The sequence below is a fragment of the Echiichthys vipera genome, assembly GCF_963691815.1.
Source record: "Echiichthys vipera genome assembly, chromosome: 7".
NCBI lineage: Eukaryota > Metazoa > Chordata > Actinopteri > Perciformes > Trachinidae > Echiichthys > Echiichthys vipera.
In genome coordinates this window covers 1,995,983-2,015,297 of record NC_139832.1, presented here as the reverse complement: position 1 = coordinate 2,015,297, position 19,315 = coordinate 1,995,983, and the positions used below count along the sequence as shown (strand labels likewise).

Below are 19,315 nucleotides of genomic sequence, written 5' to 3'. Positions count from 1 at the left end.
CCTGGTGATCGGACGACGCCTCCTTGCTGCTTTGTCTGCTTCATGCTGTTTTTGTGTTGATGACGTATGCGACGCTGTGACGCTGGTGGCTGGTGTCGCAAGGTTAGATGTGTTTTCCTCTTCATCTTAAGGCCTGTTCACGGTGTGTTTTAGCCTGTTTTTTGCCTGGAAGGCTCTTTAGAAATCTGACACCCTAGTGAACAAAGTGACACTGAGAGAGCGTGCCGTTCACAGACGCCAGAATGAGCGCGTTCACAGTAACGTTCATCAGGCAGGATACAGTACGTTCAGTTCACGTTGGCCCAAAGTATAAACGGGTTCATGAACTATCGCTCAGTGAACGCGTTCAGACACAACACTGGTTTTTATACATATAGCAATTTACAATGCTGCCCTTTCATCCCTTCCCATGAGATTCAACAATCTAACCTCAAAGAACAACTGTTCACACACGTCCTCCTAACGACGTTCGTTTAGACTCAATAGAGCACTAACCAAGTCCAGACCTACTTCCACCAATGACTGCCACTATAACGACGGTCGTTGGCACTTGGAGCACAAAGGGTTCCAGTGACATCATCGGCCTTGTGAGAGGTTACATACCTGGATCTCACACCAGTGAGTTGGACCAGCCTGGTCCTGGTCCTGGTCCTGGTCAGATGTGTACATGAACTGATGAAGCCTCTTGGATCAGAGGTGAAACGTCTTCCTGACAAAGAACCAAGTCCAGTTACTTTGGACTGAAATTGCTTTGAGGAGAACGACAACCTGGACACATGAGAACATTCACAGGCTTATTCATATAGAAATATCTTTTTGTAAGTCACGTATCCGCTCCCGTCTCTTACTATCAGACTTTTACCATCTCACTGTTAGGACGTGCATCGCTCTAAAAAAGTGTTGCGTGAAATATCTCAACAACTATTGGATGACCTTTCTTCTGGCGCCACCCTCAGGACGGGATGTGTACAGTACAAACATGTTTTTACAGACCCGTTCCCTTGTTTTTTTAATACTTTCCTTATATTTTGCCACATGTACGTACTGCCCACTAGTCCAACGTATTCCCAGTTTTACGGCCTGTTGTTGATTTTTCTTCCCAGGGGAATCCAGACAGGACGAGGTTGAGGCGAGGGGAGACGGTGGAGGTCAGCAGCCCGTCTGCAAGCCTCGACAGCGGGCCCCGGCTGAGAGAGCGGCCCCTGGGTCGCTGTCACACACTGGACTCAGGAGAGCAACTACTGGAGCCGCCGGAGCTCACGCACACTCCAAACACAATTGAATGCACACAAGAAGACGGCGATCAGACGGAGGACGCTGACAACACTGCGTCGTCGTCGTCAGGTGTTCAGGCGCACAGAGACGATTCTCAGCCTGACGCCAATGAAACCACTGATGACTGCAGCACCAGGAGTGAGACCTCACCATCCTCGCCCTCTAATGCACCGCCACGCGCCGATAATCCATCTGAACCCCGAACTTCGCACACTTCAACCACTTCACACGACCCCGCCGAGCAGCCTGACACCAGCAGACAGTCTCCCCCTCCAAACACAGAGTTGGAGTCATCGGACGACCAGACCGGTACAGAAAAGGAGGCTTTTCCGTCCGAATGCAAAGACAGAGACTCCGGTCCCACGTGCCCCGCTGACCTCTGCCCCACAACCCAGACCGATGAGGGCGAGCAGACCGACGTCACCCTAACCCCAGAGGCGACCGGAGAGGAGAGTCGGGTCACAGAGGGAGGCTGCGACTGAAACGGAGGTGTGAGGATTCGTGCGGAGGGACGAGTAAGACATCACACAAACACCAAAAACACTGAAATGAAAAAAGAAAGCACACACTTTGAGATCAGATGTGATGAAGCCGACTCAAACTCTCTCCCTCTCTGGTAGAAAGTGCACAATAAAGTCACATCTCTGTCGTCTACCGCGTGACTTTTACCAGCTGCTTAACCAAGCTGCAAAACCACTTCTTTAACAGTTTTAACAGACACAGTGCACCCAACTTACAGAACAACATGTTTTCTCACTTATCCCCCACTGGCGTCGAACCATGCAGATAGTTTCGGTTTGAGCATTCCTCCCAAACCAACCAGTGCTGGACGTGAGTCGGGAAGTGTGGAAGAAATGAGCTCAATAATACCTACATTTGAACGTCAGTTAATTAACTTTCCAAAAAGATTGATGATGACAAATGTGCACGTATTGGGTGAGCGAGGGAGAGTAAGGAAGTTTGTGTTTGACCTTGAGTCACGGCTGCTTTAACAGTCACTACCAGAGTGACGTCTGACTCGTACAAACGGGTTCAACAACCCGGTTGGTTTGCTGTTATTTTCAGCAGCATTAGTGGTTAAAAGAGACCTTTGAATGCCTTCACCGTACTGCCCCGAGCTAATCACTGTTAGCCACGTCCGGCTGTTAGCGTCTCTCCTGGATTTCTCTGTTAATAGTTGTTATATGAAAAAACTGTCTCGACGGCTTATTTGATGTGTGTAAGTGCGGAAAAAGACCATGGGATGGTTTCGCACCACAATTACACTTTAAACACAGAGAGTAAGATTTTGTCAACAACTCATTTACACTGGAGGTGAATGGACTTAGGTTTGTGCTGATAGTTTATGTGATGTGTGCACAAAAACTCATTCATTTTTCATTTTTCAACACTGCAAGCTCCAAAAACCAAACACCGTTCTCCTCCATCGTGTTGCTCTGCAGGCAGAATGCAGAGAAGATAAAAACGTCACACACTTTATCTTCATTTCAAACATCAGGTTTATTCAGTAAACTAAAGCTCTGTATCTGCACGGCCCGGTGAGTGAGAACACGTTTGTCTTTTGGGTGCACTGACCCTTTAAAGTCACAATGAAAGACGTTAAAATGTAGTTTTCCGTGTCGCTCGTTTATTTATTGTGCTCACAGATCCCTTCGTTTCCTCCTGTTTGGTGTCGATGAACTCTTGGGAGGTGACGGAGGTGTGGAGTTGTGCGACAGTGTGGGATGTTTTACAGAATAATCTCACATTAAGGCTCATTTCTAATCTTTTCACAGCGTCTCTTTGTCTTCATCAGCGAATGGAACGGGCTCCGGTGACAGAGGGACACATTTGACTTCTCCTGTAGTGTTTTATTTTTAAATCTCATCTTTTTTTCTTCTCGTAAAACATCTTTATATTTAATTTTACTGTACAAAAAACCCGATTTTGCACATTACGGCTCCTTTAATCACATCAAATCAAACTTCCTTGCTTTAAAAAAAACTTCAAGCTGATTTAAAACCCTCTTTTTAAATAACGTATTAGAGATTAAAGGGGTAGTTTGGATGTTTTGACGTGTGGTAAAAGACAGAAGTTTCCCACTGACGAGGGCAGCAGCTCGATTTACTTTACACACCTGGAAAATAAAAAACGCTATATGTGGAATATTTACACGGCTTTACCTCGCCGTCACACACGCAGATGTATCACTCTCTTCAAAGCCACCAGACTCCATTCACAAAAACAGCGATTTTTTGATACGTCACAGAACACAGGAGCTGCTGGTAAACGGGCGCCTTCGTCGGTTCAAAACCACCAAAGTCACGCACTAACACAAACTCTCTCTCTCTCTCTGTCTCTCTCTCTCTGTCTCTCTCTCTCTCTCTCTCTCTCTCTCCCCCCCCCTCTGTCTGTCTCCTCTCTCTCTCTCCCTCTGTCTGTCTCTCTCTCCCCCCTCTGTCTGTCTCCTCTCTCTCTCTCCCTCTGTCTGTCTCTCTCTCCCCCCTCTGTCTGTCTCCTCTCTCTCTCTCCCTCTGTCTGTCTCCTCTCTCTCTCTCCCTCTGTCTGTCTCTCTCTCCCCCTATGTGTGTGTCTCTGTCTCTCTCTCTCTCTCTCTCTGTCTCTCTCCCCCCTCTGTCTCTCTCCTCTCTCTCTCTCCCTCTCTCTGTCTCTCTCTCTCTCCCCCCCTCCCCCTTTTCTGAATAAACTCTGGTGGCTTTGGACTCAGGAAGTTGCCCTTTTTCTGATCTTTTGTTCTTTTTTAAAGTGTTTTTTTAGAAATATGTTTTTTGATCTTTGATGTTTCAGCACTTTGGTCACTGTTGTTGTTTTTAAATGTGTTTTATGAATAAATAAATAAGCTGTTGACGGCAGTGGTGAAGCGGTGAAAATAATCTAAACCGAGCGTAAGCATTTCTTAGCTTCTGCGTCGGTACTCTGATCGTTCCCTCCATCATGTTTTATCTTCTCAAATATACAAAATCAACTGAAACATCATTTCATTGTGACTTTAACTCTGCTGGAGCTCCTCCTCCTCCTCTTACCTGAAACACTTTCCTCCTCTCGCCTTCATGCAAAGAAAAAGGGATGCAAACTGATGTTGTTTTAGTTTGTATGAATGTTTTGTTGCGTTATTTAAAGCTACCACACCGTAGCTCTGACTTCATTTGAAGAACATGTTGTCTTACTTGAATCCCAGACATTGAAAAATAAATGTACACTTTGGTTGGTTTGCTCGTTTAACATTGTTCTCCTCACTTATACTTTCATCAGGGTTATTTTATTTTATTTATGGAGTTCAGCTTCTTCTGAATGTCAGAATATTTCTTTTTTCTGCAGACGTTGAGAAGGTTAAAGGATCACACAGCTGGGTTGTAATGTTTTAAGCACCGCACAGATGATTGATGTGAAACCGCAGAGAAATTAAAGCTGCGGGCGTCGACGTTCTCACCCTCTCGCCCTCACACACGACACGGCTGTGAATTCCCACGACCGTCACACACTGCGTGTCCTTTCCCGCGTGGTTATTGTCACAAATGGCTGACGTCTCGTTGCCAGTAGGGGGCACTACGACCAAAACTCAATATTGTCTCATAGATGCCTTCAGGTTGGACGAGGTACAGGCGTTTTACAAACCACTTCCTGTTTCATAGCAAGCAATTTGAGGCCCGGCCACGCCCACACCGTGTCTCTAGAGCACATGTGTCAAACTGATCCAGTAAAGGGCGGCGGTGGCTGCAGCAACACCAGGTGTGTTCTTGCTTGGTGGGAATGAAAACCTGCAGCCACAGCGGCCCTTTACCCGATCAGTTTGACACCCCTTCTGACCACATTTGAAGTCGACCGGGTGACATGTAGGTTCAAGTACAGTGCCTGAAATCAGCACAGTACATTCAAAATGGCTGACTTCCTGCAGGGTTTAGGGTACGGCTCCAAGAGACATTTTTGTACGTCCCTACGCGATACATGCGAGTGCCAATTTTCTCCTTTTGTGGGGGGAAGCTATCGGGACAATTTTCCACACCAGATATCCGCCACTTCCACTACATGTGCGAACGTTTTATCGGTTTTCGAGCACGCCACACCCCTTCACTTCACACAGTTTCAGTAAGGCCCTCGCAGCCTGAGGTTGTTGATGCTCAGGTCCTGATAAAACATGCAAAACCACCCGTTTGGTCCTTTTAACATCAGAAGATATTAAATCTTATTTGGCACAATACGTCACGGCTGCAGTACTGTAGAAGTGTCACCATCAGTGTTACTGTTAATGTCCACAACCTCTTTTTCCCCTCTGTTCATTTTATTTCCACTGTCTGACTGTTTTTGTCTGTGTCTCACACACACACACACACACACACACACACGTTCAGTCTTCAGCGATCGTTTGTGTTTCAGTGTCTATTTTAACGTGAAAAGATGTCAAACCCAATCAGAAGTCAGCTCTTAATTATTTTTGTACCACTGTTTTTATTTGTCAGGTTTGGATGTTTATAAATGATGTGAATGTGCCTTATTTAATTTGCCCCCAAATAACCAACAATAAACTTTGTCATTGAGACTAACTTTATTTTTATTAGTGTTTTTTTTTTGTTTACAAAATAAATTAAGTGATTGAAACAAAATGTATTCAATTCAAACAATGTATATAAACAACAAAATAATCGACTAACGGGGAACAGTAAGCAACATAAATTAAGCACTGTGCTTGTCTACTACTTTAGTGGCTACTTTAGTGACTACCTTATTGACTACCTTATTGACTACCTTAGTGGCTACCTTAGTGACTACCTTAGTGGCTACGTTAGTGGCTACCTTAGTGGCTATGGTAGTGGCTACCTTAGTGGCTATGTTAGTGGCTACCTTAGTGGCTATGTTAGTGGCTACCTTAGTGGCTATCTTAGTGACTACCTTAGTGGCTACCTTAGTGACCATGTTAGTGGCTACCTTAGTGGCTATCTTAGTGACTACCTTAGTGGCTACCTTAGTGACTATGTTAGTGGCTACCTTAGTGGCTATGTTAATGGCTACCCTAGTGGCTATCTTAGTGACTACCTTAGTGGCTATCTTAGTGACTACCTTAGTGACTACATTAGTGACTACCTTAGTGACTACATTAGTGACTACCTTAGTGGCTACCTAAGTGGCTACCTTAGTGGCTACCTTAGTGGCTACCTTAGTGACTACCTTAGTGACTATATTAATAACTACATTAGTGGCTACCTTAGCGGCTACCTTAGTGGCTATCTTAGTGACTACCTTAGTGACTACATTAGTGGCTATCTTAGTGACTACCTTAGTGGCTATCTTAGTGACTACCTTAGTGACTACATTAGTGACTACATTAGTGGCTATCTTAGTGACTACCTTAGTGACTACATTAGTGGCTACCTTAGTGGCTACCTTAGTGACTATATTAATAACTACATTAGTGGCTACATTAGTGGCTACCTTGGTGACTACCTTAGTGGCTACCTTAGTGACTACATTAGTGGCTACATTAGTGGCTACCTTAGTGACTACCTTAGTGTCTACATTAGTGGCTACCTTAGTGACTACATTAGTGACTACCTTAGTGGCTACCTTAGTGACTACCTCAGTGGCTACCTAAGTGATTACCTTAGTGGCTACCTTAGTGACTACCTTAGTGGCTACCTCAGTGTCTACATTAGTGGCTACCTTAGTGACTACCTTAGTGGCTACCTTAGTGACTACCTCAGTGGCTACCTTAGTGGCTACCTTAGTGACTACATTAGTGACTACCTTAGTGACTACGTTAGTGACTACCTTAGTGGCTACCCTAGTGACTACATTAGTGGCTACCTAAGTGACTACCTAAGTGACTACCTTAGTGGCTACATTAGCGACTACATTAGTGACTACCTAGTGGCTAAATTAGTGACTACCTAGTGGCTACCTTAGAGGCAATCTTACCTTTAAGCCATTTACAATTTAGTTGTGTGAAAGTATTGATTTATGTTTATCACAAATGTATCTTTGCATTCATGTTGATGTTTATCTCCAGACATATTTCCTGCAGTGACTCTGAGGACCTGCTGTTCAGGGATCCAGTGTTTGTGGGTGTGCTGCCTCCGGCGGCCACAGGGGGCGCTGATGAGCCCAACACCCACACCTGAACACAAACTCCGACAAACCACACAAAGGTGAGATTTCTGGTTTCTCTGGAGCGTTTTCAGAAAACACGTGTCTGTTTAATAAGAGGAAAGACTTTAATGATGAAGTGTAACTGGTTGGTTTGACACGTGACAGTCTGGTGAACCGCCACACCCCCGTCAAAGAGCAGCTGCTTCCTGGTTCTTGTGTCTGGGAGAGGGAACATCAGTGGGCTAACGTTAAACACCCGACAGAAGCTAATCCACGGGTTGTTTTTAAAAGGTGAGTCATCTGACTGAATATAGCGCAGTTTATGGTTATTATAAAACCACTAAATCGATCTTCTTATAGCGTTAATTGCAGGTTTTATGTCGGTTTAACTGCCAGATGCTAAAGTGATAGCTGCATAAGCTAACTAGCTAGTTAGCTGCTAACTACTGTCACGCTGTCTCGTTTTTAGATGTTATAACGTCGCTGTTTGTAACCAGACACACTTTATTAAAGTTAGCATTTACCTTAACGCTAACTAAATATGGCTAACACATACGGCTAAAGCTAGAAGCAGGTTAGCTAGGTGGCTGCTCGGTTTGTTATGCTAACGGATGCTAGGTTAGCATAACATTGTTTTGGTTTGACTTCTTGACACAGTGGTGGATCATTTAGTGTCAGTGCACACGCGTATTACCAAAGTTATTTTGCTCACAACACAGAAACACTGAGTACAAACATCTACAGTAAGAATAAAATATAAAAAGTCCTTAAAATATATAAAAAGTGCATAAAGTAATAAAGTAGAGCATGTGTTGAAGGGAAAGACTGGGGTTTAATGCACCATTAATGTAGTATCATAATATACAGACGGTTTTAATATGAGAGCATGGTGTGTGTGGTAATACTGCAGTAATAATATAAATATATATGTATATTAAAAAAAGCAGTTCTTAGATAAAGTTTGTGGATATTTGTTACCATCAGAAGTGTGACCAGTAACTAGACTTGAATCTGATTGAACATTACTTTTTGTTTTTATTGTAACATCCTGTCTGGGTCTCTTCTAGTTGTATTTTATCTTTTTATTTAGTAGGAGCTGTGGATGCCAATTAGCAGCTTTGCTATAATCCTGCATGTTTACACAGATATGTGGTTATCAATGTCCATTAATGTGCACTGTCCCGATCCAAAAATAAAGCATTATTATTATTATTATTAGTCGTAGTAGTAGTAGCACTTGCCCCCATATAATTAAGTCAAATGTAAATATAACTGGGTACATTCACTGTAGAGCTGTATTTAATACAAATACATCTGCGTTACCTGTACTTGAGTATTTCTGTTTAATGCAACTTCCTGTCCAGTGAAAACCACGTATCTCCAGATGTGTTGATGTTGAGTGTTTGTGATGAACTGAAGGATGAAATGTTCTTTTATGTGTTGAGAAACTTCTCCTCCTTCTGAAGTTAAATAAAGTCTTTAAAAAGCCTCTTGGATCAGCTGAAAAATGCATCGCCACAAAGCTGAATGCATTGCTGTAGATCGAGCTACTCAACGAGATCCACAGCAGAAAAATACAACAAACGCATAAATGCAGCAGGAATATTCATTCACAAACACCAGATTTAATAGAAAAACTCTGACAGGGAATGTTTTACTGCACAATGAATACTTACATACTTAATACTTAAGGGTTTGAATGCAGGACTTTAACTTGTAGTGGAGTATTTTCAAATTGCAGGGTCCCCACACGTCCCTGAAAGTCTTCTGTTGTTCTGGAAAGTTATTTCAACATTTTCTTATTTACATGATAACATCATGTTCAGGATCATATTCGGGCTCAAACTCAAACTAATATCTTTTTTGGTTAGATTATTACATCATCAATTTGTCATTCAAGCTCAAGATGATTTCATGGGGAAGTTATAGCCGTATACTCATCATCTCATCTCATCTTCAGCCTCTTATCCAGGCTGGGGTCGTGGGGGCAGCAGCTTCAGCAGGGGACCCCAAACTTCCCTACCTGGAGTAAGCAATCCACCGGTTTCCTGCCGTGTACTGCACATCTTTAAATTGAACTTCTACAGAGACCAACATATTAGTTTACGGTGCGATCCATGTCTGTTAAACCAGCTGGATCATCACCGAAAATGATCTCTGGAAAAGAGTGGGGACCCTGAGAGTGTGGTACAACTTTACTGAAGTAAACGATCTTATACGTTTTGAACTTTTATCTCTGTCGTCTACAGCGATGCAACTCGGAGGCAAAACAGCTTGTGACTCCATGGAGCAGCCGGACGAGAAGAGATAATGCTCTAAAGTAGACACACTTTCAAGAAAGTAAGTATTCTTTATCATCCAGACTCTAATTCCATCTTCACTCATTCGAGCTGGACTTCTCTGACGTGCATCTTCACTGGGAAGTCGGGTTGAAACAGTTTTAACAGTTTAATGATAAACCGCAGTACAGTTCTTGATCGTATAAGCATTTAAAAGTTTATATATCATTAAAACCGGGTTCGATTTTTCAGGCTCGAGAGTCTGAAGTCTGGTCGTCCATTTTTATTCCATTTCAAATCCTTTCTTCTGATGTTTGTCTACATGCATGACTCCATCCCTGCAACAGTATTACAGTACCATTCGACAACCTAGTATTGATTGAGTTTGTATGCAACCACTTTAAATACATGCATCGCATACATTCATTCATTAATCTTCAACCGCTTGTCCCTGTCGGGGTCACGGGGGGGCTGGAGCCGATCCCAGCTGACATCGGGCGTGAGGCGGGGTCCACCCTGGACAGGACGCCGGTCTATCACAGGACACATAGAGACGAACAGAGACAGACAACCATTCACACCTACGGGTGATTTAGAGTCATCAATGAACCGAACACCTGCACGTCTTTGGACTGTGGGAGGAAACCGGAGAACCCGGAGAAAACCCACGCAGACACGGGGACAACATTATTATTAAAAAGTGTTTCAATGTAGTAGTAATAATAATAATAATATAACATAATATAGCATACTAAAGCAGAAGTTGTTGTTGTTGTAAGCATATTTGAAAAACCTTTATTGGTAAAAAAAGTCACTTTTATCCGTCTTTTTCTTCCTCTGTTCCCTCCATCAGGGCAGAATGTCGTCCGGCCACAGGCAGAGGGACGTGGAGCAGCAGCGCCCCCTGCTGGACGGGGAGGAGCAGGAGGAGGTACAGGTGGAGAGGAGCTCCCGCGGCGAGGCGAAGAGTCTCTGGTTCATCCAGGACTGCTGCGGCATGGTGTGCGCCTTCATCACGTGGTTCCTGGTCTTCTTCGCTGACTTTGTGGTCACCTTCGTCATGCTGCTGCCCTCCAGGAGCTTCTGGTACGCCGTGGTCAACGGGGTGGTCTTCAACAGCCTGGCTGTGCTGGCTCTGGCCTCCCACCTCCGCACCATGCTGACCGACCCGGTGAGGAAGCTGACTAACAGCAAAAAAATATATAAGCTTTCCCTCTTTCTCTCTTCATGGTCCATGTTTCCTCCCTCCTCTCCTCAGGGAGCCGTTCCAAAAGGAAACGCCACCAAAAAGTACATGGAGAGTTTGCAGCTGAAGCCGGGCGAGGTCATCTACAAATGTCCAAAATGCTGCAGCATCAAACCTGAGAGGGCTCATCACTGCAGGTCAGGAGGGTTCACACGTGACATGCTCCAGCTGTGAAGCCGAGACCAAGACGCAAACATGTTTGTCTTTAATAATTCTTCCTCTTCTTCTTCTGCTTCTTTTTCTTCTTCTTCCTCTTCTCCTTCTTCTTGTTCTTCTTCTCCTCCTTCTCCTTCTTCTGCTTCTCCTTATTCTTCTCCTTCCTCTTCCTCCTTCTCCTTCTTCCTTCTCCTCCTTCTCCTTCTTCTTCTTTTCCCTTCTTCGTCTTTTTCTTCTTCTTCCGCTTCCTCTTATCCTCCTCCTCCTCCTCCTCCTCCTCCTTCTTCCTTCTCCTTCTCCTCCTTCTCCTCCTCCTTCTCCTTTTCCTCTTCCTCTTCCTCCTTCTCCTCCTTCTTCCCCTTCTCCTTCTTCTTCTCCTCCTCCTCCTCCTCCTTCTTCCTTCTCCTCCTTCTCCTCCTCCTCCTCCTCCTCCTCCTCCTCCTCCTCCTTCAGTATCTGTAAGCGCTGCATCCGTAAGATGGACCACCACTGTCCATGGGTCAACAACTGCGTTGGGGAGAAGAACCAGCGCTTCTTCGTCCTCTTCACCGTGAGTTCATTTCTGTCATTTCCACTGACTCGTTCGGACCGACTCCCACACGTCAGCCACAGAAATATTATGTATTTAAGGTCAGTTTTGTTTTGTTGAGAGGTGAAATGAAGAGAGACAGGACCCTTTGTTGTTAATAACACAATGGTTCTTTTCTGGCATGGTTAAATGACTCTTGTACTTGTCTTTTTTTATGTTCAATCCTGACTCTTGGGATCCAGTCAGTCTCCATCTGCTGACTGATGAAGCAACAACGGTGACAAATCTGTGTGTGAATAGATTAGACTGTGTGGCCGCTGCTGTAGCACTTCTGATGATAGTTAGTTAGAAATTTGTTTAGAGGTTAAATAAAGGTTAGATTAAATTATGCAAATACAAAGGACACATTTTACATTGTTAAATTCTCACTTTTCTGCAGTTAAGAGACTCCACTCCACTCAATTCAATTCAATTTTATTTACAGTGCCAAATCATGACAAAACTGATCTCAGGACACTTTACAGAGTAGGTAAAGACCACACTCTGTGACTTATTTATGATTTACACAGACCCAACAATTCCCCCGTAGAGTACGGTGGAGACGACAACCTTCACTATAACAGACAGGAACGTCAGACAGACCCAGCTCTGTGGAGGACGCACATCTGTCTGCACCGGAGAGAGGAAGACCAGGAGAGAGAGAGAGAGAAAAGACGGACAGAGAGAGACAAAGACAGACAGAGAGAGACAAAGACAGACAGAGAGAGACAAAGACAGACAGAGAGAGACAAAGACAGACAGAGACACAAAGACAGACAGAGAGAGACAAAGACAGAGAGAGACAAAGACAGACAGAGAGAGACAAAGACAGACAGAGAGACAAAGACAGATACAGAGAGACAGAGAAACAAAGACAGATAGAGAGAGACAGAGAGAGACAAAGACAGACAGAGAGACAAAGACAGACACAGAGAGACAGAGAAACAAAGACAGACAGAGAGAGACAGAGACACAAAGACAGACAGAGAGACACAAAGACAGACAGAGAGACACAAAGACAGACAGAGAGACAAAGACAGACAGAGAGACACAAAGACAGACAGAGAGACACAAAGACAGACAGAGAGACACAAAGACAGACAGAGAGAGACAAAGACAGACAGAGAGACAAAGACAGACAGAGAGACACAAAGACAGACAGAGAGACACAAAGACAGAGAGAGAGACACAAAGACAGACAGAGACAAAGACAGACAGAGAGACACAAAGACAGAGAGAGACAAAGACAGACAGAGAGACACAAAGACAGACAGAGAGAGACAAAGACAGACAGAGAGAGACAAAGACAGACAGAGAGACACAAAGACAGACAGAGAGACACAAAGACAGACAAAGACAGATAGAGAGAGACAGAGAAACAAAGACAGACAGAGAGAGACAGAGACACAAAGACAGACAGAGAAACACAAAGACAGACAGAGAGTTCTCTCTCTGTCTCTCTCTCTCTCTCTCTCTCTTTTTTTTTTCTATCATTGCCACTGTGTGCACAAGATCGCTGCACGCTACTTAACTATTCATGGGAGAATGTCGGGTCTCTGTGAATCATAAATAAGTCATAGAGCGCGGTCTTGACCTACTCTATATGTAAAGTGTCTTGACATAACCGTTGTTATCATTTGAATTGAATTATATTTCCTTCTCTTACATTATGTGTGGATGCATTTTCAGTGTTCCTGTTTCCCAGTGTTTTCCAGTCATGGAAACACCTGGAATTGGATTCAAATGACCAAAATACGCAGGAAATAATCTACGATATCCTGGGCATTCTTGTTAGTGTTTGAGCTCATCACTCAAGTCGCCTTCATGCGACAAACGGACACTTTAAACGGGTTAAACAGACACAAAGTGAAACGCTCCCCTGCGGAGTGTAACCGACTTACAGCATTCTTTTCGGCATCAAGTCTATATTTTCCAGAGCAGGTAAAATGTGTCAAAAGTGCTCAATTAACTTCAATTCTATTTGATTTATAGTGTCAAATCATAACAATCTCAGGGCTCTTTGCCGTATAGAGGAGGTCGAGACCACACTTTGATTTACAGAGACGCAAAAACAGCGAGAAAGTAAAAGTTTCTCCTTGTCAGACGAGTTTGTTGTATGGGGAGGACGTCCTCTTCCCTTTCCTTAGCTGACAGGTTCGACTCCAGCCGTCCTCAGAGCTGCTGCTTTCTTTCCAGGTATGACGTGTTTTATGAAAACAGCTGGGAAATTTCAAAATAAAGTTCCCCCACCCGGTTGTGTCCGTTCCATACCTTACCATACAACTAACTTGCTGACAAGAAGAAACTTTTACTTTCAAAATAGATAAAGACGACATTAGGAATCCAATGGATCTGATAACAGCAGCGACCTGGAAACAGTGGAGATTAAAACCCTCCTGTGGCAGCGACGTGGGACGGAGCCGCCTCTGTGGTGGGGGATGGAAACCCCGAGAACCACATTAATGTCCTGTATTATTAACCCTCGCCATCTAAAAACAACAAATATTCTCCTCTCCTTAATGAAGAACTCCCACTAAATGTCCCTGTTGCGCAAAACTGCCACTGCTTTTTATTTATTTACACGCAGCTGCTCATCTGCGTTACCCGTGACGCAGCTCTCGTTGAGGTTGAGTTAAGCCTTTACGCGGTAGTTTAGGCTCACGTTTGGTGTCAGAGTCGTGTTGTGTCGTATCCCTGACTTTCTTCTGTCCGCAGATGTACATCGCTATGATCTCCAGTCACGCTCTGGCTCTCTGTGGATACCAGTTCATCAACTGCGTCAGAGTCCAGTGGAGAGGTGAGTCCTTAGAAACGGCAGACCTGCAACTGAGTTAAAGACAGTCTCTGGCTTTTCTTTGCTCTGTTCTCTGCAAAACTAATGTGGTTGCACATTTCCCATCCGTCGTTATCACAGTTAGCGCGGAGGGCTAACTTGGCTTGTTCATGTGAATGTCGCTGTCTCCCCGAACGTCTGACTGAACCTGATGAAGAATCTGACTCTTTGATGAAGTGTTGCTTAGTCTTTATTTTAAAAAAGTGACGTGTTTAGAGGAAATGGGGGTCTGCATGTGCACGTGCAAGCTGTCTAACAGCACAGACTCATAAAATAGACGTCCTGTGTGGTGTTTCTGTGTCCAGAGTGCAGTGATTTCTCTCCTCCGGTGACCATGATGCTGATGATCTTCCTCTGCATGGAAGCGCTCCTCTTCTTCACCTTCACAGCCGTCATGTTCAGCACTCAGCTCCACTCCATCTGCAATGACGAAACGGTGAGGACAGAATCTCACCTTCTTTATATTCTGCTTTTCGCCGCTTCCTGCCCGTCTCCATGTGTAACGAGGATGTTTTTATCAAATATGTCTTCTTCATGTATATGCACTTTAAAAGAACACACTAGAAATACAAATCACACGGCAATAATCACAAGTTAGCAGACGTTTGAACACACACCTACTTCTTTAGTGTAGTAAGGTGGTCTGAAAACTGGTAGGATGAGATCTGTGTGTGTTACGAGGTTGTGTGTGTGTGTGTGTGTGTGTGTGTGTGTGTGTGTGTGTGTGTGTGTGTGTGTGTGTGTGTGTGTGTGTGTGTGTGTGTGTGTGTGTGTGTGTGTGTGTGTGTGTGTGTGTGTGTGTGTGTGTGTGTGTGTGTGTGTGTGTGTGTGTGTGTGTGTGTGTGTGTGTGTGTGTGTGTGTGTGTGTGTGTGTGTGTGTGTGTGTGTGTGTGTGTGTGTGTGTGTGTCTGCGTGTCTGCGTGTCTGCGTGTCTGCGTGTCTCAGGAGATCGAGCGTCTGAAGAACGAGAAGCCCACATGGGAGCGTCAGACTCGCTGGGCGGGGCTGAGGTCTGTGTTCGGCGGTCAACCGTCGCTGCTGTGGATCAGCCCCTTCGCCGGACTCAAACTACCGAACCTGCTCCCCAGACGCTCCTGGAAGGGTGGGGTGGAGTTCTCCGTCTGACGAGCTGTCAATCAAACGTGGCCGGTGGAGCGAATCAAAACAAACCACAGCGGTGGTGGTGAACCTGCAGAGTCCAGCGGGGCTCTGCGGAGCGCTGGAGGCTGTTTTACTGAGCCGGAGAAACCGGGTTCAGTCTCCGCTGAAGTGCCCATAAGCAAAGTTTTACCTCTTAACCTTCCTGTGACGGGGGGAGCATCATCCCTGCTGGGAGGAGTGAAAGCACTGGGACTGACCGGGGGTGCTGCTGGTTGTGTGGAGTCGACAGATTCAGACGTTGAGCCTCAGTGTTGTTTAAAAGTTGCTCATTAAGATGCTGGATCTTCTTGGAGCCGTCACCGACTCCAGAAACTATCTTTGGACGGGCTCCTGAACATTTAAGGGAACAACCACTCTGATTATCACTGCTCCGGTTTGATGTTTGTGGTGTCTGTAGTAGGGTTGTAAGGGTATGAAAACATCACAGTTTCATGGTATCATACCATTGGTTTTTATCAGTTATAGGAATGAATTATCATAAATTTAAAAAAATTATGGCGCCTCACAGTGAGAGGGTTCCTGGTTTGAATCCCGGCTGGGGCCCTTCTGTGTGGAGTTTGCATGTTGTCCCCGTGTCTGCGTGGGTTTTCTCCGGGTTCTCCGGTTTCCTCCCACAGTCCAAAGACGTGCAGGTGTTGGGTTCATTGATGACTCTAAATCACCCGTAGGTGTGAATGGTTGTCTGTCTCTGTTCGTCTCTATGTGTCCTGTGATAGACTGGCGTCCTGTCCAGGGTGGACCCCGCCTCACGCCCGATGTCAGCAGGGATCGGCTCCAGCACCCCCAGCGACCCCGACCCTGTTGAAGATGAATTAATGAATGAATGATTGAATGAATGAATAAACAAAATTATTTCCAATACTGTAGATGAGCAAATGTAGATGGTACGATGTCCGTCAGAGCAGTGTACGGCTGCAACCACAGGCTCCATCCACACTCAGACGTTTTCATTCTTAAATGGTTTAAAACAAAAACAATCTGCGTCTAATCTCTGTCCGTATGAACACAAGTTAGAACTTAAACCATGTGACAGCCTGTTGTCATTCCCAGGCTGGTAAATACCACAGTTTTGTCCGTCCAGTGACATTACACACTGAGAGGAGGTGCTTCAGGTTAAGAGCGCCACATGCTGCGTAAAGGGGGGGCAGGTCGTGGTGGATGGAGGGCTCAAACGAACGCCAGATTCTCACCCAGGTGGCCGCCGTGCGCCACTGTATTTTCACTTATGTTGACCCCACACGTGATCGTTTCCTTAATCTCACAACAAAGTTAGATTACGTATAAATTCAAGAGCATGCGTTCCCCCGTGTTAACGTCGACCGTAGTGGAGCTTCTCAGTTTGACGCGCGGTGACAAAACCGCGGGATGTGACGAGTTGGGGTGTTAGCGTGTTGCATGTGACCATCAGGGTACACTGGGCATGCATGCGTGTGTAACCAGGAGGCAGATCGTCTAACGTTACGCTGCGCTTGAATACGAAAAAATGACTCTGGACGAAGAACAGCAAAGGTGAAAAGTAAGAGCAGAGATTTGTTTGCTTGGTACCAGGGGTAGAAAACACAGATTGAAAAAGCAAATACGAAGACATGTTAGAGCGGTATTAGGAACATTAGGAACACAAGTCAAAATCACAGCGCTCCTCAAGGTCGTAATCTCCACAGGAACCTTTAAGGAATGATATTAGATTAAAAGCATGCTGAAGACACCATTCTTCTTCTTCCTTTCTCCTATTTTTAAACGGTTGCTTTAAAACCATCCATCAATAAATCGAACACCTGCATGTTTTTAATCCCAAATTACTTTAAAGTACTTTTTATGTTTGACCTTCTTTAATCGCACAAAGTTGTTGTTTCAACCACCTGAGCCCCTCAAACGGCTCCATACCTTATCTACCATATCTGTGGGAAATTTTAACTCACTAGAATGTCAGAGCGCCCTCCCACTGTGCCTCCGTCCCGTGCCCCGTGCTTTAGGGTCGTTGTCCCCCCCTCCAGGCCCGTTTGTCCTCACACTACCTGGGCCTCGGAGAATGCTTCTTGCTGCCTATACGTCATCACGCCGTAACACGTCACACGCATTGATGACGTCATGGCGATGCGTGGCTTTGTTTCCAGATCTTTCCGTAGACCTCAGAGTTTTTGTGCGTCTTGTCGACTGTTTTTGAATCTTTTCATCGACCAAATCTGCAGTAAACACTCCACCTCCGCATCACACCAACGTGAACCTTTCACCGGGTTCGTACACGTGAGCACGCTCGTGCTCGTACATGTGCAAACGTGCTTTAGTAAAGCCCACCTCTCCCAAACGGGGCGTGGACGGCAAGCGTGCCGCTCCTAGACGTGGTACTGTTGCACTCACACTGGTCAAAGAAACCAGACTTTACCCGTGAAACCTGTTCTGGCCCCGTGTGGGAGGACAGTGTTAGTGCGCCCTCAAGAGTCACTAAAAGCCCTAATTTAGAAAGTATTTAACAGTTTCTCTGCACGTCCTCGGAAACGTCTCGATTCCTCTTAAAGAGACGTTTTGACCTGCATTAAAATTTGGTAAAGTATCTCTTTAAATATCTAAATGCAAACCTTAAAATGACCTTTTAATTAAATGTAAAAGAATTTGAAAGCTTTGTTAAAAGTGCTAAGAATCCGAATCACTCGTCAAATATTAAATCTGAGCACTTTTAAAATATCCTTAAGTTTAAATTTGCACCTGGAAGAAGTTTCGAAAGTGAACTTTTCAAAGAATGTATCTGATTTTGAGCGACTGTACTTTTGTTTTATGAGATTTCCGACTTTTTTTTATATGTTGATCTGTTTCCATTTTTCAAGACGCTTCATACAATAAACAGAGTTCCTCTCTACCTCATTAAAGACAGAGCGTCTCCCTGGTTTTTATTTTGTCTAACGTATTTAAGTTGAAGGATCTGACAGGAAACCGGTGGATTGTTACTTCAGGTAGGGATTGAGTCCTGACCCCAAGTGAAGGAGTTCAAGTACCTCGGGATCTTGTTCACGAGTGAGGGGACGATGGAGCGTGAGTTTGGCCGGAGAATCGGAGCAGGGGGGGCGGTGCTGCAGTCGCTCTACCACACCGTTGTGACCAAAAGAGAGCTGAGGAAGACAAAGCTCTGGATCTACCGCTCAGTCCTGGTTCCTACCCTCACCTGTGGTCATGAAAGCTGGGTCAGGACCCAAAGAACCAGGTCCAGGTCAGGACCCAAAGAACCAGGTCCAGGTCCAAGCGTGTGAAATGTGTTTCCTCAGGAGGGGGGCTGGAGTCTCCCTTAGAGAGAGGGGGAGAAGTTCAGCATCCGTGAGGAACTCGGAGTAGAGCCGCTGCTCCTTTGCATTGAAAGGAGCCAGTTGAGGTGGTTCAGGATCATCTGGTAAGGATGAACCCTGGGCGCCTCCCTAGGGAGGTGTTCCAGGCACGTCCAGCTGGGAGGAGGCCTCGGGGAAGACCCAGGACCAGGTGGAGAGATTAGATCTCCACACTGGCCTGGGAACGCCTCAGGATCCCCCAGTTAGAGCTGGTTAATGTGGCCCGGGAAAGGGAAGTTTGGGTCCCCTGCTAAAGCTGCTGCCCCCGGATAAGAGGCTGAAGATGAGATGAGATGAGATCTGACATTCAAACACCCAGATATCTGGAACAACTGCTGCCCTGGTTGTAATTAAATTAACTTTTATAATAAGTAAGCAACTAATATTCCTGCTCCCCTGCGT

General features: G+C 45.1%; 2 protein-coding genes across 2 annotated transcripts in view; both read left to right on the top strand.

The window, feature by feature from the left end:
• ankrd27 (ankyrin repeat domain 27 (VPS9 domain)) overlaps window positions 1-5,763 on the top strand; it is a 41,146-nt gene extending 35,383 nt beyond the window's left edge. The window contains exon 28 of the mRNA XM_083917279.1: window positions 1,104-5,763. Coding sequence (XP_083773405.1) covers window positions 1,104-1,757 — 654 coding nt within the window. The 3' untranslated portion in view covers window positions 1,758-5,763. The remainder of the gene's footprint in view (window positions 1-1,103) is intronic.
• Window positions 5,764-7,385: 1,622 nt separating this feature from the next.
• On the top strand, window positions 7,386-18,457 carry LOC310948843 (palmitoyltransferase ZDHHC7-like). The gene is made up of 9 exons (XM_083916109.1): window positions 7,386-7,415; window positions 7,522-7,647; window positions 9,606-9,696; window positions 10,489-10,806; window positions 10,894-11,018; window positions 11,491-11,587; window positions 14,321-14,402; window positions 14,744-14,874; window positions 15,384-18,457. Exons 4-9 carry the CDS (start codon window positions 10,495-10,497, stop codon window positions 15,561-15,563), a joined length of 927 nt encoding a protein of 308 aa, XP_083772235.1. The 5' UTR covers window positions 7,386-7,415; window positions 7,522-7,647; window positions 9,606-9,696; window positions 10,489-10,494; the 3' UTR covers window positions 15,564-18,457.
• The last annotated feature ends 858 nt before the right edge of the window (window positions 18,458-19,315 follow it).